We start from the raw sequence: 22,275 nt of genomic DNA, 5'->3' as shown, positions 1-22,275 counted from the left end.
AGACATCTGGAGAGATTTCACATCCTGCGTGAGTCATATTGACAACATGTTGAGAAGTTTTCTAATAAAATGTTCCCGTTGAGAGTTTCACGCAGCAACGCCATGATGCTTCCCGAGCTGCGGGCTTTGCTGGCCACTTATAAAACTTGTTATGACCTCTCTGTCTTCAAAACGTGGAATGATGCTGGATGTGTAAATGTTCGGCCACCAGACAGTAACGGTATAATGTTTTCTTTGCATGCACTGCAAAAACGCAAAATCTTAACGAGAATATTTGTCTTATTTCTAGTTAAAATGTCTAATTTTTAGTCAAAAAAATCTCATTACATTGAAAACAAGACTCATCACTGGAAAAAAAAAACAATTTTCACCTGTTTCAAGTAGATTTTCACTTAAATAAGTAAGAAAATCTGCCAGTGGAACAAGATTTTTTTGCTTGTAATGAGAAGATTAAATCTTGTCCCACTGGCAGATTTTTTTCTACTTATTTCATGTGAAAATTCACTTGAAACAGGTTAAAATTGTCAACTAACAAGTTATTTTTCTGGTAATGACTCTTGTTTTAAGTGTAATGAGATTTTTTGACAAAAAAAAATTTTAACTAGAAATAAGACAAATATTCCTGGTAAGATTTTGAGTTTTTGCAGTGTGTGTTTCAGCTGTGATGTGTGACGCTGAAATACAACGTGGCTGCCGCAGCAGAAGCTCCTGGATACTCTGGGTGGTGTTTATATGAAACATTACACGTGTTTGGTTGAGATCAAAATAAAGGCAGTTTGACCGTACACATGGTCCGGCTGGAGCAGCTCGTAGTAGCAACAAATACTGGATATAAACACGTCCAAACGTCTGTGTGTGATTACAGTATTTCTGTAGTAGTATTTCTGCTCTCACAGTCCGCATGCGTCCTGTCAGCGAGGAGCTCACCAGACTGGAGTCATGTTTCCATCCATATTTGATCCACACCTTGAAGTTGAGTATTTGGAAATATTTATGGAAGATCAGTTTTCAGAGTAAGTCTTTACGTGACTTAGGGCTGTGGACCTGTGGACCGTTTTGTTCCGATTCAGGGGCTAAATCGATACAGTTGTTTCGTTTTTTCGTTTGTGGCTTTTGTGTTCACAAGGCAACCTTCTGTAGCGGTTCAAAGCTGTTAACAAATGCCATGAACCAACTGTTCTCTCATTGGTCAGAAATGAACGGAAGGAGTTTCCTCTTCTGTACCCCGGGAAAAACAACAACTATGGAGCATCGAACCACAGTTATGAGTGAGTTGTGTCGGTTGCTGTGTCGATTATGTTCTCGCTGCAAACGAACTGCTCCAGGTCTGGAATGGAAGCGAGCCGAGACCACCTCTCCTAGGAGATCTCGGCTCGCTTGTTTTGTCCCACATACGAGCGCGATTTGCTGTGTTCACATATACCAAACGAACCGATCTTTTGGAGGAAACGCTCCCTGTTTCGGAACAAAACAAGCAAAGCGCCCTTACTTAAACCGAATTAATGTACAGGTCTCTGGCACAACCTCACCCTTTTCCACGGTGCGTGGAAGAGGGGAAACGTCTGCAGAATCAGGACCGCAGCAGGACTCATACTCGCACAGCTGGTGGACTTGGTCTGGGCCGTAATCAAACATTCAGACCAGCATCTAAATAGAACCAGTGTGTAAAGAAAAACATCAAAACGGCCGCGTCGACACAGACATCTTAACTGGTGGCTTTAAGATGGACTCATGTGATGTTTCACATGAAAACCTGCTTTGTTGTCCATCCCAATGCCCACTGGTTAACATCTCTGTGTGGAGGCATCTGAATGGTTGTTTTTACTTCTATTTCATACTTGTCCCAGTTAAATGTTGTTTCAAGTGTTTTTATTATGACCCCAACAATAGAACGCGGTCCTCCATTACTGAAGTTGTTGTTCTGAGTGTGGCCGGAGTCTGTGCACGGCAGTAATCACATGAACGATCAGCTGTCTCTGCCTCCAGAGAAGAAGCGTGGCCAGCGCTCACCGGCTTATCTCACATACGGCCGAGGTGCACCGGAGCATGTTAAAGCTGCCGGTCCGTGCTCTCCGAGCTGGGCGGAGGAGAAACCGGCCCAATGGGTATTTGCGTGAAGAGCCGTGTCAATGGTTTCCTGTGAATTCACTCGGCAGCAGGGTGGAGTCACAGAGAGAGAGATGAAAACAAACAAACTGCTTTGTCATTTTGCAAGAAAACTGAATCGAGCAAAGTCGGCAGCATGTTTGTGGAGATGCCGAAGCTGCTGCATGTTTACTCAAGAGCAATGCATTTGAGTTTTCCAAGGAAAAAAGGGACGGGACGATAGCCAAAGTAAAACCAGGCCCTATCAGATACAGGTGAGACTTATCGTAACTGCTTTCCCACAAAGTTCCAACTGGAGAGCCAACCGAGGTGTGAATGCCCCGGAGCGGGGAATAAACCTCGCCAAACCTGCTGGGCAGCAGCTCCGCGGCGTCCCCGTACCCGCCCTGTACCCGCCCTCCTTCCCGGCTGCTGCTGCAAAAATCAGCTCCCTGTCAAGTTACACCAGCCGACGCTTAATAAAGCCGAAAAAACACACACGTTCTCCTTTCTCCGGGCTTCTCTCTGCCTTTCTGTCCTATCTGCGCCTCTTCCAGCGCCGTTGAAGTGGAGGGTTCGGCAGGTCAGGAACTTCAGCACGAATACGCTGTCATTTTTTCTCTCTCTGTCTTTTTATTTTACTTTTTTGCTGTCTTTTCACTTCTCTAGTACCCTTTTTTAACCCTGTGAGCCAGTTTCCATGCCAGCAAACTAGTCTGAACTGGTATTTTTGAACTACATGTGGAAGAGAGAGAAGGTGGAGAAGCAGAAAGATAAAATGAGGATGAGAGCTGAACACCGTGTCAGAGCCTAGCTAAGGGGAGCATGGGCACTTATGGTTAATCCTAATGTAACAAACAGGTCTGCAATCCACCGAGGGGACGCTCGCGATATAAGTGTGATGTGTGTATTTATACACGTTCACTTTTATTATTCATGTCGCTCTGTAATTACACCACCAAACACATAGGTGGCGGTGCAGTTTCTACTGTCCGGACTTGTGTTTACTTCCTTCAAGTCCCCCCGACGTAACGACGGAGAAAGTGTAGCTGGAGCTGATGAACAACAGTCACTTTCAGTGACAGTCAAGCAGTTTGTCTATCTGGCGAGTTTGAAAAAAAAAGAACTTCGCTGGAAATAACCCAGACGGAAATGCAGAAAGGTGCAGTCACATTTCAGGGAAGTCTGTTTGTCATGTAGGTCCCGAGCTACGTTGTACATACATACACCATCAGCTTGATGCAGAAGTAATCAATGGTAACAAACAGAGAGAAATGGCTGGAATAATTATCTGCACCTGTATAAAGCGAAAAAAGAATCCCTAATTACATTTTAGCTGCATCAAGTACAGTCCTGATCACGAAAAAGAAACAGTATCCTTTCAACCTTTTTCCAGTGATGATGCCTAACATTCCGCGGGTGGACGCAGACTGGATCTCCGAGCTCGATGGAGACCGGACTGCAAACCCAAACACCGTTATAAACCCTGAGAGAGACAACCATAACGAAGGCCTGTTTACCGACCAACTCTACACACGGAGACTGCAGAGTTTGTGTGATCTCATGTACGTAAGAAAATGTATCTTTGGAGATGTAAGAACTATCTCAACTATTAATGGTAACATTTGTTTCAACCTATGGATGGACGGACGGACGGACGGACGGACGGACGGACGGACGGACGGACGGATGGACGGACGGATAGATGGGTGGGCAGATGGATGGATGGGTGTGCGTATGGATGGATGGATGGATGGGTGTGCGTATGGATGGATGGATGGATGGATGGATGGATGGATGGATGGATGGATGGATGGACCGTCTGGGCTGTTTCTTGAGCGCCTCCTAGGCAACCGCAAGCTCTGAGTGTAGAAACTCTCCATCACTTAGGGATTTTCTCTGTGTGTGTGTGTGTGTGTGTGTGTGTGTGTGTGTGTGTGTGTGTGTGTGTGTGTGTGTGTGTGTGTGTGTGTGTGTGTGTGTGTGTGTGTGCATAACCCCGCCACCCACCCCTCTCACATCCAGCCCTGTGACAACTGTCTCATCAAACGGTTGGACGCCGGCCAAGTTCATCTGTTAATGGACGTTCACCACCAGGACCCAGCCTTTTCCTTCCTCACTTTACCCCCCTCTCCCCCATCTCTCTTTCTCTCCCTAACACCCCCATCCACGAGGACGCCCTACCCCGTGCCCTTTCTTCATTATCTCCATCTCTCCGTCTATCTCCCTTTTTTCCCCTCCCCTCATTTCTCTCAACACCTCTCCCAGTATTGCAGATCGGCGCCTGCACTTCCCTCCTGCAGAAAAGATAAACATGTCCCTTTGTCCCGCCTGTCTGTCGGCAGAAGGTGCTCGGGCTTTTCTGCATGCGTGAGCTGCCCCGAAGACAACACCTTTGAGCCAACACTTCTTTACAAGGTTGAGTTATAAAGACGGGAATCGAAAGAAAGGACCACAGACGGGTTCTGCTCGGCGGCATTGGCGTAGTTGTGCGTCTGTGATGGCATGTGAATGTCTGAGGGAGCGAGGGAGGTCGGTAACCACAGTCCAGAACAAGTTGAAACACATCTGCACTACCAAGGAAAACTGCAGCCCAGGAGAAGAAAACTAAAACACAACACATGCATCTTGGTTTTCCTTGTGACTCACTTGTTGTGCTGCACAAACTCAGAGAAAAGCCACTGGTTTTAATACTTATTTACACTTGTTTGGGTTTTGGTTCTGGCAACCCTGATGAGAGAGGAGCGAGTCTGACTGCTGAGTACAGCTGTTGTGACGCGTTGAGATGACTTTTCAGGACAATTTGTCATCATACAGCAGTTGAATAAAGAGATGTGCGATTCAGATTTAGAGCAAACAGAAAAAATGTAGATATAGAAATATTAGAAATATTGTAGAAATATTATACCATATTATACCATTTAAAAGGATACGTAAAAAAAACATAACCCTTTCTGTGTTTGAGCGTATATTTCTGGGGCCTTCAATTGACAACCAAATTAAAATCTTTAAAATAACACAACCCTAACCCTAACCCTACCCTAACCTAACCCTAACCCTAACCTAACCCTAACCCTAACCCTAATCAATTTAAAATCTTTCAAATAACAACTGTTTGCCTTAGTTTTGGGCAGTTGGGTCTGAAAGTAGTCCTTCAGTGAGACCACCTGGGTGCCGTGACGACGCCGGCCCAGACCAGAGGACCTACAGTATTCACCTTCCCCACATCAAGCTTCATTGGATTTAGCTTTGAAGTGGCTAAAACACAACAACACCAGTTTCAAAAGATTGACCCCCCTCCAGAGGAGAGGGGTGGAGTCATGTGCATGACTCCGCCTCCTTAAAGCGGCCGCTGAGAACCGAGTTGTGAAGCAATGGTGAAAAAGAGCAGTTTCCCCTCATCTCTGTTGTAATTTGAAGAGAACATGTTATGAACGCCTCCGAAAACAATTTCATTTTACAAAAAGAGGTCTTAAAATAACAGATTTAAATAATAACGGATATCATGCTATTCAGGACTGAGTTTTACCGTCACAATCAGTCCTAAATACAGTCATTTAAGATTTGTTTTTATTATTATTATTACTTTTTTTTTTACATTCCAGATTTAAATTATTCGTGCGCTGGAAGACAGACACTCACACATTTAGACAAAAATGTCTAAGAGGTACATTTAAGCAGTTCTTTATCCGATTTTGGGGGATAAATTATCCATTACATTTCATCATATCTTACCGGGGCAATTACATCAAGAAAATGATCGCGGGCACCGGATCAATTATGCATGCCCTTGGCCAAAGACCAAGCACCAGGCAAACAGAGAGGGCAAGTATACACTCACACGCACACGCACACACACACACACACACACACACACACACACACACACACACACACACACACACACACACACACACACGTGAAGAACAGGAACATCTCATAGATGTGGCCCATCAGTTCATCTTACTGCCTAAAAAGTTCATATGCTTAATAATTTAGCTGCGTTCTGGATACAGTTTCCCAGCTGAATATTAACAACTTTGAAGTGAGTAACAGCAGCCAGAGGTGTGTGTGTGTGTGTGTGTGTGTGTGTGTGTGTGTGTGTGTGTGTGTGTGTGTGTTTGTAAGGGGGCTGAAAGAGACCTCAGGAAACAGGCCTTGTAAGTCTCACTGGAGAAACCCCTCAAACTGCACACACACACACACACACACACACACACACACACACACACACACACACACACACACACACACACACACACTCCTTCCACTTGTCCATTACACCACTGTTTGTAACGCTGCTCATTTCAGAGCAATTAAGAATTCCTTTTCATCGGCACGTTTTGTTTTTCTTTTTTATTCACGTACGGCACTCACGCTTCTTGTACACAAGCTGGGAAGACAGGAAGAAGAAGAAGAAGAAGAAGAGAAGAAGAGCACGTGTGTGTGTGTGCGTGTGTGTGATAGGTGCTCGGAGAGAAAGGTGAAAATATGAAACAGAAAGGAGAGAAACAAAGACAACCGGGGGAAGGCGCGCTGAGATTAGCGCCTGTGTTCTACTCGCTCCTGTTTGTTCTCTTTTTCTTAATTGTCAGGCTTCATTATTGGATGAAAACTGATTTATTTTATTGACTTTTTTCTTTTGTCTGCCACTCACGAAAACAACAATTTCAGAATGTTATCTCCCTGCGTACAAAAGTGGAATAAAACGAGTGTTTATGCACAAGTGCATGTATGCACAACCAAATGACACACACACACACACACACACACACACACACACACACACACACACACACACACACACACACACACACACACACACACACTGAGGCTCTTTTTTCTTAGCTGAAGGCAAAACAATGGAAAATCTATTTCTTTGTCTATTTTTGTTTTTGAAGATTTTTCTTCCATATTTACAGAAAAAAAAACTCAATTAAAGCAACCACTAACTGTCTCCCAAATGTCAGTTAAAGGAGGAGGAAGGGAGAGAAAAGAAAGGCATCTGACATCAGTTTGTTCAAGGAGAAACAGAAAGACGGGGGTGACAAATAAAAACGAGTGGGCTGACGGAGAGACGGCGAAGAAGAGCTGGGCACCAAGAAATCATTTTACCATGTCAAGATCGACACGTACAGGAAAGAGCCAGATGGTTCGCATTGGGCGTAGTTTGTGAATGAGCATGTGTGTGTGTGTGTGTGTGTTGGTGAGAAACAAGCAGTGTAATGAGGGAACAGACGAGACATCGTGTAAATTAAATATGTCCAATCTCTGGCTCGCCTCTCAGTCTTTGCGCAATTAAAAAAGAACGCTATTTTCATTTATATTAGCCTAAAAAACACATCCAGCTCACTCACACAAACATATCTCTAACCCAAGGCACAAATGAAAAAATACAAACACTGAGGCATTAAAAAACTCTCTCACACACACACACACACACACTCCTTGACATGCCGGCTCTGACAAGCGTGGCTGATGTGCTCCGCGAATGCGCATGGTAATAGGCCAATCAAAAATGCAAAACAATTGGCAATTACTGTGAGGACCTAATGGTCATTAGAATTTACAACTAGGTAATGAACTAAAGTCTGCCCACTGCATGCATATTCATAAAGCTATCTGAGCTTTGAAGATTAAAGTAGCGCTTAAAATTCAAATGAGCCTCTGCAAATTATCGGAAAAAGTCAGCGCTGCTGCTGCTGGTGATGGGGGAGTTTCTTCGGCGGCACGGGCCCGCCGTTTGTGTGTGTGATTCCCTTTCCAAATGCTAAACTGTGTGTTCTTAAACATCTTTTTGGTGGGAGGAGGCTCGCACTAATATAACTATTGTCTATGACATTTGAAGACAGATTATTCACATTTCCCCCCCCCCAGTCCTGTCAATCAACTTGTCGTTTCTTCTTATACATCTGTCCCATTTGTTTAGAAGGCGCATTAATGGACGGCCGCGTACGCGTGCGTGCACACACCCTGCCCGCATATACTAATTTGTACGAAAGGCAAATCTGCAAATCCTGTGTTAAAGTAATTCTTTATGTCCTATATTAATTTTAGATCTTTATTTATTTATTTCCCCACAAATGACTTTAATCATATCTGAAGGAAATCAAGCGCCGCACAGAGAGAAGGAAGCAACCGCTTCGGAGGTTTCACCGTGAGAACGGCAAATAGATGAAACGCCAGCTTTTACTACTAACGAGTAAAATCCCTTCAGGTTTGAGACAACACATTTAAGTCCAATGTGTTATTATCCTTTCATTCTATGTAACGCGCACTGTAATTTTCTCGATTACTTGTTTGGTTTTCAAAATATCTGGCGGCTCTGGAAATGCAGTCCAACATGTCGTCAGATTGCTCTCTTCCGGACAAAACACAGGCTTGTGCAAATTAAAAACGAGGTGCCCGCCGTCCTGCTCTAGAAAAGCAAACCAAACATGATTTACATATATACGTTCTCCTGCTCTGAGGACGGCTTCGTTTGGCACCAAACATGTCGGTAATTTGCTGCGAAGTGAAAAAAGGGTGGTAGGACTGAGTCTTACACTGCTAAACTGAAAGATTAGGCCCACTCATCCAGAGCAGTGTGTGTGCAGTACACAGCGTGTACTCTACTCATCAGTGCACACACACACACACAAACACACACACACAAACACACACAGCTTTACAGTGACCATGCATGCGTGTGCAGCCTTTGTGTAGCTGTAGTTGCAGTTCAGCCAAATGGGGAACATGAAACCAGAGTGAGGAGCCAGGCCCTTCCACACCGAGGCGTAGGACATGCTCACACAAAACAAACACACACACACACACACACACACACACACACACACACACACTTTGCCAGCTCATCTCTGGCGCTCTTCAACAGGGGATGTCCTGCATCCTTTCTGCCTGCTCACACACACTTTCAGTCTCACTTGTGCCGCGCTAAAAAACGCACGCGGGAACACCGTGGACGGGTGGAAAATAATTCAACAGTAAATGCTCACCTTACTTTTTTTGTGTAGTTTCTAAAATGTGTAATTTTACTTTTACTTAAGGCTTACGACTGGGGTAAGCCTTAAGGAAAGTAATGTGTAAATAAAGGCCCTGGAATCCACTTGGCCTGGACACAAATACCCAAATATCTGGATCTGTGCTTGTTATGTGGATATCCAGATTTGTGCTTCTCTCTACGCCGTTACGAGCTGCCTGTCGTGAATGCCACCTGCAACGATGCCTCAGTTCATTTTAGCTGTTAAACAATACTTTAAACTGAGTGATGGCAAGTTAACAAATTATAAACTCCTCCCACATCTCATGTATTTCTAGAAAGATCTTTTTGTCACATACAAGCTCATGTACACGACGCACGAGTACATGTTCAATGTTTGTTCCCTTGTTTGGATCTGCACGTCACGACCCCACAGGCCAGCTGTGGACACTACCGCAGTCTGAGGTCACAGAAACCCGTAACGTTGAAACGGAGGGAAGTGGACCGGATGAAACCCGACCGAACTCAGCTGAAGTAGCTTCAACGAATTGAAAATCAGGTCCTGAACAAACGTAAGACGACAGCTGCAGAATAATGCTCAGAAGATGGACACAAATACTGAATGCGTACAGTTCATATCGTTTTTTCAGCATGGCCTGGTGAAGACTACAAGGACGACAAGGACAAATCCCCAATAATGCCACAGTCATTAGCTGTACTTTTCTGTTTACTACTCAAGGTGGCTATTCAGTTACAAACAAGGAAATACACCTCTCGAAAAAAACTAAATAAGTAACTTGCACTAAATTTGACATTAGATACTTGTTTTACTAGAGCACTTTGGCAGACCTGTAATTTTACTAGCAGTTAAGTCAAATTAAATCAAAGTTATAGTATACTTATTAGAGCAGGGTGTTTTAGCACTCGTTCCACCTCTGGTTGCAAGTCATGACAGGTATGTAAAAGAGGAAGTGATGATGAATGAGCACATATATGGCCAGATGGGAATATACTGCATGAGAAAAGTATGTGTGTGTTTAGATGTGTGTGTGTGTGTGGTGTACAGAGCCACTCTGTAATCCAGTGGCCTATATAAATAAGCTTTGTAGTGTATAAACAGTTTTATGAACAGGCCTTCAACTGCCTTCGACATAATAAGAGAGCTGAGTTACATGTGTACCCCGGTCCTCACTTTGTTGGGCTGTTTACTCGGACCTCACTAAGTACTACACACAAGAGCGTGTGTAACCCTTTACTTGTGTGTGTGTGTGTGTGTTGCGGAATAAACACACACGAACACAGAGCGAGCAGCAAGTGAGCCAAAAGCAGCAGCTTTCCCTCTCACCACGAAGAAGTAAATGTAGCGTGGATGTCGAGTTGCTCACATAAACACAATGAGCTGAATCAATAAACAATCCTCCATCATTGAGCGTGTGCACGGCTCCATTTGACGTCACCGACACACCTTCACCGCGGTAAACAACAGCGCAGCCCCTTTTGAATGTCCTGTGTCGCGATAGCCTGGGAAATCTCTCCGTTTCCAACACATCTGTCTCCATCTTTAGCTCGTAGCTTGTGTGGCGCGTCTGCGCCGCACTTCCCAGGGATCAGCTGTCAATCAGAGTGTGTGGGCAGCATGACGTCTTTCCCTTGGATTTTTTTTTTCTTTGTTTTTACGCTTTGATCTTGTTGTTGTGTCTTCGCCGTGTGGTGGTGGTGACTGCTGTCCGTACCCTGTTGTTCTTCTATTTATTTCAAACACATTTAAAATACGTCGCTGCCTGAGTGAGCGGGGGTTGTCCCGGGAAGTTTCACCACACACACCGCCATGGGTGTTTCAGATTTATTCCTCTACAATGACAAATGTAATTTGTGCTGCTATTATGTGCTGCTACAATAATAACTGCTGATGATCATGTTTCTGTTTCTCACTTGTTTTGCAGAGGTGGAAACTAAATGGATTAAAACTATGAGCAACCACACTATCTGAGGGAGAAAAAAAGGACCCGCTGCTAATGTTTAGCATTGTAGGGACATCAACACAGCAAGAATAAATGTAATTGGCACATTTAAAAAAAGAGGAAGAGGAAGAAAGGAGGGAAAAAGGCAGAAGTCAACAAAATGTGTGCTTTAAAGCAACACAATGGACCTTTGTCCCAAGAGACCACCAGGATGGGAGCCCAAAGTTACTTTGGGTGGATTCTCCCAGAATTACAATAAATACTTCCAAAAAGTAATCAAATGAAATGCTAAACTGATATTTCAACATGAAAAACTCCTCTGTATTTAATATGCATACCCCCCCCCCCCCCCCCCCCCGCTGCTAAGTAGTAACAGAAACAGAAACTGTCTTCTTCGTCACATTCGGAGCAGCAGCACAGACTCTAACGTGAGTCCATTGTTTTGCCTTGTTTTACACACAAATTACACAGCCCAAAAAAAATCAGCTGCTTGATACACTTGGGGCAGCATCACATATAACTCAGGTAATGGTGTTGGCATTGATTACCGTCGGTTTGGGTCAGGGGGTTCCAGGAAGGCATTTAAAAGCTGTAACAAGTGAAGAATGAAGTATTGAACGAGGATGCACCGATCCAATATTAACTCAAAATATTTGGCCCGTTATTGTCCAAATAGTTCGGATTTCAGAGAACGCGTGGACGCCATTAGGCAAATCCATTCTCGTTGAGTCTTTGTGTGTGATGATGGAGACATGTGCAGCTGCAGTGGGACAAAAATGTATATGAGCCCCTTGGAATTAACTCCTTTTGTGCTTCAAATTACCATAAAATATAACCTCATCTCAATCTATGTCACAACGGACAAACAACTATTACCAAAACACCCAAAACAAAGCTTCAACTAATTGCTTCTGGGTCCATATGTCTTCGGGTCAGACACTGGAACCTACACCGACCCCACAATCACACCGGTGTGTATCTGAGCCGGCACTGCACCGAGCCAATCAAAAAGGAAATCAGTATAGATGTAAGTAAGCCAAAGAAAGTGTTGTATGAATGCATGTCGATGTGACATTTACTGTAAAAGAGCTCAAAATGGTGAAAAAGACAAAAAAAGGGATTTAAATACAATCCATTCACCACTTAATTACATGAACATCAGATCAGATTTTATTTCAAATTAATGCAGAAAACCAGACAGTTCACATACACATTCTCGCCACCATATTTTATTAAGTGATTAATTCAATGCATATATATATATATATATATATATATATATATATATATATATATATATATATATATATATATATATATATATATATATATATATATACATATATACATATATATATATATATATATATACATATATATATATATATATATATATATATATATATATATATATATATATATATATATATATGAGTAAAGAGAGAGAGTCACGTCTCATTCAGTCCTGAAGCCTCATTTTCGTCAACATGTCAAATGTACTGGATCGGGTATCAGCCAATTTGCAAAAATCTGGTATTAGACTCGAGACTGAAAAAGGAGGATCGATGATTCCCTCGTATCACGCAAGCGAGGAAGCTTCTCAGATGATATTAGTTGCATTAAGAGCCAGCATTTCTGGAGCTCAGATTAATCTACTCAGGACTAAAAGTCAGAATATCTGAGCTTCTGCTAAATAAATATGTAATGTGAAGTCAGTAGATTAACCCTCTATGTGAGGACACGGGAAAGGGTTTACAGTAGTTACCACTTTAATACTGCCGCCCTAATACTATCTTATCTAACAAAATATGGGTGTGTGTGTCTAAATGTGTCTGTGAGCTTTTGTGTGCACTGTGAGCATTACCAAGCAGGATAAAGGATAAATCAACAGGCTCGCCTTTGTTTTTAATATTACTCTTTAATACTTTTTTTTTTGGCTCTGTCTGGACTGTTGACATGCTGTCAGAGCACGATTTATTTCTCTTTTTATTTGTGAACGCTAAATATAAAACACCACGCAGCCTGTTTGGCCCTGGTAGCACATTATTAGCTTTTCCAGTTGCCCCAGTAGCCTCCTGTACTGCATGTGTTTTCCTACTGCTGACGCTTTCCACACACGCCAACATGTTTACATTTGTCGAGCTCATTCAGAATGCCGACACAGCCGCGTTCTCGCCGTTCAAACCCAGCACTCAGGTCCACTGAATAAAATATCATGTGGAGAAATAAAGAAGGACGGACAGAAAGGGAGAGCAATAATAGATTAGTAATGGCAGCGAGCGTGTGAAATCTCTTTGTAGGCTCACCAAGATGTAGCGCGGCACGAAACACACACACACACACACACACACACACACACACACACACACACACACTGTAATTGATTCAGTATCAATTGGCTGTCCTGAATTTGCATCGATTGCTAATGTAGCAGGGAGGAAAAATAGAAAAGAGAGACAGAGAAAAATGAGCCAAACCAGAAAAAAAAGAGGAAGAAGAGGAAAGCGAGGACAGACGCGAGATGGAGGGAGAGCGATCTGACACCGAGCCAGACAGTGAATGGGTGTTAAAAACGCGCTAATGTGTACTGAGGTGGGCAGCATTAGCTCGTGATGATAAGCTAATTGCTAATCAGGGGATCATTGACTGAAAACATTCATGTTGTGCTGCTTCTGGCCACAATCATATCTCACTAACTGGATTTTTTTGGCACCAAAAAAAAAAACGAGATGGATGTGGCTGATGAATCTGTCTCTGGAAACTTTTGGATTTGTCCACGTTAATGAGCTAATATTGATAAGTTTATCAGCCAATATTTCCCCAGTGAAATATTGGTCAGGGGAGTGAAGGCCCGCGTCTCAATCCCCCCCTCGCTCGCTAACACACATATTATGACCGATTTTCTGTAGAGTGAGGGGATTAAATTCTTGATTCTAATTATGAGAAATCAATTTGGAAACTGGACAGCAAAAACTGTATTTACAGTAGAAATAATCCACAAAGAATTCATTCTAAATTTCAATTTTCAGGCCAAGACTTTTTCATTAATAGCCCATGTTGGGTGGAAAGGAGGGGGGGGAAATGGATCGAGACCACTCACACACACTCACACACACACACACACTCACACACACATGCACACCCTCCCCCTCACTCTCTTTCGAGACATTAGCAATGCTGTATCTGAGTGAGGGGCGCCTCAGGGATTATAATCAGAATTTTCATCTCAGTCAGGGATTAATAGAATAAATGGCCAAACGAGAGCATGCTGTGTGTGTGTGTGTGTGTGTGTGTGTGTGTGTGTGTGTGTGTGTGTGTGTGTGTGTGTGTGTGTGTGTGTGTGTGTGTGTGTGTGTGTGTGTGTGTGTGTGTGTGTGATTAAGGTGGACAGGTACTCTATCTTTTTGCATCACAGATCATCATTTTGCTTTTGCAGGACAGTCCCCCTGACACACACACACACACACACACACACACATACACACACACACACACACACACACACACACACACACACACACACACACACACACACGCACACATAGGTAACAGCTGAACTGTTTGATATGTAAATAGTAGCGTTTCACCACAAGTGCGACGCTTTGTGCTTCCCGGAGCAGCACAGCTCTCAGAGCAGCTCTGCAGCTTTCCGACCAGAGATGCTGATACATATTTTACAACCATCCGCCGCACAACCGTCACAGTACACGGGCAGAGAAATACGCAGGGAAGTGTATGCAGAGGTACGGAAGAGGATGCATAAACTCCTGGCTACGTGAAGTGAAAACCATACCCCAATTAAAGATGTCGCTCATGTCACGTTCACACTCACGAGGACGACGAAGAGAAATCTTGGTACGAATTAAATGAAAATGAACACTTAGTGACCAAATGTGACATATGTGTCCTCTGAGGCGTGGAGCTACTAGCACATGTCACATATATGTTTTCAAATAGTACACCCATATACACACGCATGTGCAAAGCTTTAATAGGAAAGAAGGGGGCGGGGAGAGGTGGGCATTGGGAATTTGTTCCTTTATGACGTTTGTGTCCAAAGGTTTGCATGAAATGTATTATGAGTTGGTTTTATATTATTATCTGTTCTGCTTATATTTATTATATTGTCTTTAGGAATTTATTCTGTGCTTTCCTTTAACCTGAATTTCCTATCTATCTATCTATCTATCTATCTATCTATCTATCTATCTATCTATCTATCTATCTATCTATCTATCTATCTATCTATCTATCTATCTATCTATCTATCTATCTATCTATCTATCTATCTATCTATCTATCTATCTATCGATAAGGGAAGAGTCAGTGATTTCAATAAAAAGATCGAAGCCCCCCTAAATAGTTTTTACTTCTTATTTCTCGTTTCCTCAGCTGCTGTGAAATAAAATGTTTTGATGGAAAGCTTTGTGTTTTCGAAGTTTCAGAAGGCTTTTTTTTTTTTTTTAAATGAAGCCTTAAATCTGAAAGGTTTAAAGCAGGTTTAAAGCAAGTCACCAGCATTAAACCGAAATATTTTCAGCCCTTAACGTGATGAAAGGAACCTTTTTTTTTTCCTGAAATCAAGATTCATTTTTGTTGCACCGGTGGTTTTCAGTGCCTTATTTGGTGAACAGAGGTCTTATGAGTACAATGCCAAGCCAGCATTTTCAAATAAGAAACATACATGCATTCTTCGTCTAGTCTCCTTTTTTTTTTTTCCTTTTTTTTTTTTTTTGTCACTAGGAATACTTTTGGATGGCTGCGATCGCTGCTGAAATTCCAGCAGTTTATTTTTTTTTCTGTCTTCTGTCAGTTTGGGGTCAATTAGGATGAAAGCTGGTGTCGGGGAGGAGGAGAGGAGGGGAGGAGGGGAGGAGGGGAGGCGAAGGAGAAAAATACTGGTTTTAATTATGAGCGGAATGGATGTGTTGCGTAAATTCAGCATGTGAGGTGATGTTTGTGCTGGAGCAGCTCTCCAAAAATAAGAAGTGTCCAAATAATAAGAAGAGAATAAAAAAAGGGGTTAGGGTTTTCCTTTTCAGTTAAAAAAAATATAGATCCAGAACGGGAAAAAAAATCTAATAATGCTGCATTTGTCTGCTGTTCAAGCTTTAACGTCAACGTGGGACAAGATATATAACTCTGCTCTGCTGTTTTCTTCTCCTCTGTGAGTGTACAGCTGTTCCTAGCAAGACGTTCCCACACACAACGCTATTGAAGCAACCAGACGCCTGCATTATGATGTAAATCGCTCTAATAACCCAGTTTAGCTAGTGACTGTCTGCGCGGGTGTGTGTGTGTGTGTGTGTGTGTGTGTGTGTGTGTGTGTGTGTGTGTGTGTGTGTGTGTGTGTGTGTGTGTGTGTGTGTGTGTGTGTGTGTGTGTGTGAGAGAGAGAGAGAGAGCGTCCCAACACACAGACTCCACACAAGCACACGCTGAAATAAAAACGCCGGCGTTCCCGGTGCTGCGGAGACAGAGGTGTCAGAGGTCAAACGCGTCTTTTAGCACATCCCGCTCTCCTAAACTGTACGTTTCCGTTGCGGGGAAGTGAGATGAGTTCAGCGAGCGCCGCCTTACGCAGCTTTTTTGTGCACATGGAGAGAACAAAAACGGCAACATTCCGGCGTCCTGAGCTGCGTTCAAGGTGCAAAGCGATGAAGTTGCGTGTTTCGCATTGGGTGTTTCATCCCTCGCTCCCTCGCTCTCACTCCCTGTAACGGCTAATTTAGTACAGGCGGTGCGCCGCTAAAAACTACCGCTAATTAAAATGTACAAAAAAAAAAATAGCGCTGCAACAAATAATTAGCGGTGTTATGGCACTTTAAATAAATAACTTTGCTTCTCTGAGCGGAGCTGAAACTCAACTGCTTCCCTCTCATTTAATCCCAGCACTGGGAAAGTTGATGGAGGAGTGGGAGGGGGGTGGGGGGCTGAAGCTGGGAGGAAAGTGTTGTGTTTTTTACCTCCAAGCGTCTGTGTGGAAGTAAAACTCGGGTAGGGAAAAAAGAATAGAGAGCTGAGGCACATTTAAACAGGGAAGATGTGGCCGTGGAGGAAGGGGGGAAGCTGAGAGCAGGACACATCTGCTAGGACCACATGAGAGGGAAACACACACACACACACACACACACGCTACACAAGAACACACTCAATCCCATAAAAAGAGAGTCCACACTGGGAGTCTGCAACAAACACGCGTTAGCGGGGGAAAAAAACACACACTCGGACCCGCAGGCCCACGGACCGGCGCGTCTCGTTGCTGCAAAACCGAAGGAACACACACTCTCTGACGATGAGGAGTGTGTGTGTGTGCCGGCCCGGCCCTCCTCCCCACCTGTGATGTCCTCCGTCTGTACTCGGTGTGACCAAACCCCAAAACAAGCCCCGTCCTATCATATTTCTTGCCTTGATCGGGACTGGCATGTGCTTGTTTGGACAACTGCACCCCCCTCCACACCCCCACCAAACTCCCAGCCCACCAACCCCCTTCTTGGTTAAGGGTTTTTCAGACTATGATGGCTCCTAGTGCCACAACAAAGACGCGATGCGTCACTGATACAAAAACGAGACCTGACGCTGCAGAAAGCACACGCACTTCAGTCTGTCCACACAGAATGAGTCAAAAACAAGACAAAAAAAAAGGGCACAACGTGTCCGAGAGCAGACCTTTCTGGAAATGGTTCAAGGGGAAAATATAATATATGTGTTTGGTGGATGTTTGAGCTCAGAGCGGGAGTCACGATGGGACAAAAGGGGGGATGACGCTTTGTCGGCGTGGTTACCTGGCACGGGCTCCTGCTTGGGGCAAATCCCCCGGGGGGAGCAGAAGCGCTCCTCGTCTTCGTCGGCCAGCGTGGCCTGGACGCCCACTTCCACGGGCCTCCGGCTGCGTAAGGAGCCCAGGGCGGGCGAGGGGGTGAGGGCCAGGCCGGGGGAGGGCGAGGGGGGCTTGTCCAGCCCCCTGCCCAGCACGGAGAAGCAGGGCGGCCCGTGGCAGCGCTTCCGCTTGTGCTCGATGAAGAGCAGGATGTCGGCGAGGGGGAAGGTGGCCTGGCACTGGCCGCAGGTCAGCAGGTCCTGCGGGGAGGAGGACGGGTGGTGGGGGAGGGCATCGTGGCCCAGCCGGGCCAGCCGGCTCACGGCCGAGCCCGGGTGGTGCCCGTTGAGGCCGCCGTGGTGGTGGTGGTGGTGCTGTTGCTCCTCCGAGTGCTCCGAGCAGCGCTCCGAGCAGCGGCCTGAGCAGCGGCCCGAGCAGCGGTCCGAGCAGCGCTCCGACAGCTCCTCCGACGAGACCACGGCCGTGGACAGGGGCTCGGCTGCTGGGAGGCAGACGGGGGGGGAACGCAGGAGGAGGACGAGAAGGGAGAAGGGAGGGAGGAAACAGGCAAGACAGTTAGAAGGTGAACATCCACATGTTTGTATTTTCTTTTTGTGCTCTCCTGGTATTCACTGATACAGCTTCTGAAGCCGGGGAACAAAAACCTTCTCCTGCTGTCACACAGCGGACCAGCATCAGAGACACAAAGCTTAATGAAAGCCTGAGTGTGGAGAAACAATAACGGGGTGAAAAAAAACCTGCCTTGTAATGATAGAAATAGATGTAATACAGGACAAATGATTACAATGCAACATGATCTGGATCACACATCATAGGAATAAATGGAGGGGAATAATATCCTGAATAGCTGCAACGTTTCAATCACGTCGTATAAAGATAACAATTTCATAGGCAATGACAGAGAAAGCTTGGGAAATGATGGCTAAACACAGCACAGAGGAACCTAAATATGTGGATGAGTTTGACTTGTCTGTCCTTGTTTGTACAGGGTCTGAGCCTGTAATCAGCACGGAGGGAAACTGTCACAAACACGTCCAACATATGTGCCGAGGAGGACTCTTCTCTTCCCTCCGCTTTGATTTCACGTTTTTCCTGACTTCTAGTTCTTTGATTCCCGTCTCTTGTGCTGCAGGAATCAGCCTCAAAATGAGCCGTTCAACCCGATTCCTCACCCCTCTAAGGCTGGATTAAGTCCTGACTACTTTCTTTATTTTCTTCTTTTTTTTTTTTTCTTTTTTTAAGAAGCCTTTTGTTGGCGCGCCAGACTGCAGTGGAAGGAGAGGAGAATGAGCAGAGCGGTCGGCTGAATCAGGGGGACGTAATTCACTGTCCTTCTTTTTAAGAAAATCTTCCAGTCCAAGGTGAAGAGTCTGACTCTGAGCTAGCCGCCTAATGCGCGATGACCTTCTTTACTCATCCACCAATTTCACATTTTAATGAACTTAAGACCACTGAGAATCAAAAAATAGATTTTAATTTTCACCGTCTGGGTGATTGGTACAGATTTTGTCTGATAACGGGGGTGGGATACGGGTTCCTGTGCGTGTAACTGTGTGTGTGTGTGTGTGTGTGCGTGGGAATGTGTGTGTGAGTGAGAGAGGAGGGAGAAAAGAAAGACTGGAGTGGGTGTGAATGTGGACGACATCCCCTCAAGGAAATATCTGAATGCCGCAGTCCTGCGCGACATCTGTGCGCAAACTGGGACAGGAAGACAACACGGTGGATTCCCTGCGTCTGCAGTCGACGCGCTCGCCGCCCCCCCTGCACCCCCAAACACGCCCTCCCGACTCCCCATCCTGCTCCCAAACCTCCCCCTCTTTGATTAAACTTCAGAACAAAACAATGCAAGTTACAAAACAGCTTCCAAAGGAGGGGTGGCATTTGATTTAACAGATAAAAAAAACAAACTTAATGAAAGCTGTGCATGCTCCTCTCTCCTGAAGTTCCTCTGCCGGTTTTGCATATCTCGGCTATAGAAAATTGGGATTTAATTTCATTTAAAAAGAGCATGAATACAAAAACGAAGCAGAAGAGAACCAGGTTGGTTTGTGCCTAATTTTAAAGCTGTAAATTTGGCTGAAATAAAAAGCGAGAGGAGCAGTTCACGACAATCACTGTCATTACAACACAGGAGGAGAAGCTGCACAAAAAGACAAGCTTTCACCAAATTGTATCTCTGAAATCTTTCTAACCATTTTGGAGGGGGAAGAAATTGTGAAAAAAATAAAAAACTTAAATGTGAGAAAACTGGAACTGTGCCTCCTGGAACAAACTACTTTAAAACAAAATGTGGAAATCGTCAGTGCATTTTAATCTGAAGATGGAGACGTTCAGCTGCACAGCTGGGAAACACTGAGGTCTTGTTGCATTTGAACTCAGCCTTGCAGTGCTGTTTTAAACACAGTCTGCTAAATCTGTCAGATATATTCTGTTAAAACAGCGTTGTGAGGAAATAGACGATGAAAATACAGGTGTAAAATAAAATGAGGAGAAAAAAAAAAGACGAGTCAGGAATCAGGGTTTGCTTCATGAGATGAAATCTGAGCGCCATCAGTAACGAGTGTGTGCTAAATAAAATGTGTGTATTCCTAGAGAAGATTTTTTTTTTTCCTCTTTTTTTTTGGAGAGGGGGGGGGGCAGTTACCTTATTGACAGAGCTGCATCTACGGACTGCAACCTGTATGTTTGTACACATATGATGCGCAAAACAGGAGAAGAAAGTGGAGTGATGAAGAATTGTTAATGGGTGGGGATTAGTGCGGTTAGGAGGGGGGGGGGGGACTCTCCCTCCCTCCTTGTTTTTTCTCCCCCCTTTACTTCTCCCCCATGTCTTGTACACTCTCTCCCTTTATTCTAAAGAGGATCGCGGTGAAACTCATCGGGGTTCAAGTTTGGAGCTGGGTTTTCTGAGCGCGCTCTGCCTCCTAGCGACGACACGCGGCCACGGTGGCTGCGCTGTCACCCACACTGTGAACGCACAAACACACACTCACACACACACACATGCACGCTTTCTCCCGCTCCAAACCCAAACACAGCCGACAGCCGGGCAACATACCGAAACACAATGGAGCAGCGACGCGTAAAAATGCGCAGATATGTGTTTGTTTTCTGTTTTGTTTTTTTTTGCGGCCGAAACGCTGCGCCACGGCGCACCGTGCCGGGCACGGACCGCCGGCAGACGGCACTTTGACAATGATCCTGCAGTTCCCCCAAACAGCTTCCCCTCTCAATTAATATAATACTTAAAATTACAAACAAAACGCAAATGCAAATAATAAAATATTTCCCGACTAACAGACAAGGTGCGCAAAGTCGAATCACGTTGATTTCTTTTTTTCTTCATTTATTCCTGTTTTTCTTCTCTCACACACTGCAGCTGCAAACATCAGGTACACTTAAAGTGTACATGAAACAGGCGCGTCTTAGAGGAATATTGTAGTTTGGCCAAACCGTCCTGCTGCTGTTTTTTCTAAGTCTGCAGAAGAGGATGTTCCACGGAGAAAGATCCTCGTCTGAATTACAAAATCTTAAAGCCTTTATTAATGAACTACTCGAATTTTTAAAAAAAAGTAACAATAAAGCAGTCAACCTGCTTTTCTAACTCCGCTGCCCAACAGGGACGGGCAGTTGTAAACAACTGAAGATGAGATTTATACGCATCGGTTCAGAAAAAAAAAAAGAAAGAGAAAAAATCCACCTCCTAACTTTTGTTCGGTTTTTTTTTTCTCTTTTAAAATGAAATTAATCCAAACAAACACAAGCAGAGCGATGGGGAGAGGAATGCATGTGCAGGGCAGCGATATTCCCGCTGGGTGATTCCTCCATGCACGGAGCTCCGCGGAGAGGACGCGCTCCGGCACCGGGAGCTCCTGCGCGCTCCCACTGACCGGAGCGGCCGCGGGGGATAACCGGCTCCAGTCTCAATGAAGTTGTAACATACATAAACTAGCACTCGAAACTTTTGTTTCCCTCTCCCCTTCGTGCTTTTACGCACGGAGGTGCCGGACTTTGTCCGCTTTTCATGCTGCTTTGAGTCCAGTTGACCGCGGGTCGGAGCGGTGCGTCCCGGTGTCCGAAACACTCCCCCCCCCGGTGCCCGTTCCTGCCTTTCCCCCCCTAAACCTTTCCTGCATAAACTGAAAGAAAACTGGAAATAAGATTCTTTCTCTCTCTTTCAAGCTTTACTTACGCGAAAAATCCCGTTTGCTTAAGTGCTGGGGTTTGCCTTGCTTGCGGCGAGACATGGTGGCTGTCGGCGGCTGCGTTCAGCGCGGATCACATCGGGGAGAGCCGGGGTTAGAGAGGAGACTCCGGTGGGGGGCAAAAAAAATGTCTTCATCCAATGCCTTTGACATCCACGAGAAGATACAAGGGAAAAATATATATTAAAAATGAAATTAGAAATAA

General features: G+C 44.6%; 1 protein-coding gene across 1 annotated transcript in view; it reads right to left on the bottom strand.

The window, feature by feature from the left end:
• The window catches only part of bcl11aa (BCL11 transcription factor A a), a 71,260-nt gene that overhangs the window by 48,864 nt on the left and 121 nt on the right, over positions 1–22,275 (bottom strand). Inside the window, exons 1-2 of the mRNA XM_061744855.1 lie at positions 22,058–22,275; positions 17,810–18,346 (exon numbers count right to left, since the gene is read on the bottom strand). The exon at positions 22,058–22,275 is cut by the window's right edge and continues 121 nt beyond it. Of these exons, the coding sequence (XP_061600839.1) occupies positions 17,810–18,346; positions 22,058–22,112 (592 nt within the window). The 5' untranslated portion in view covers positions 22,113–22,275. The remainder of the gene's footprint in view (positions 1–17,809; positions 18,347–22,057) is intronic.

This window comes from Cololabis saira, chromosome 17 (genome assembly GCF_033807715.1).
Source record: "Cololabis saira isolate AMF1-May2022 chromosome 17, fColSai1.1, whole genome shotgun sequence".
NCBI classification, from domain to species: Eukaryota; Metazoa; Chordata; class Actinopteri; order Beloniformes; family Belonidae; genus Cololabis; species Cololabis saira.
The sequence above is the reverse complement of the archived record's forward strand: the minus strand, read 5'-3'. Positions and strand labels throughout refer to the sequence as shown.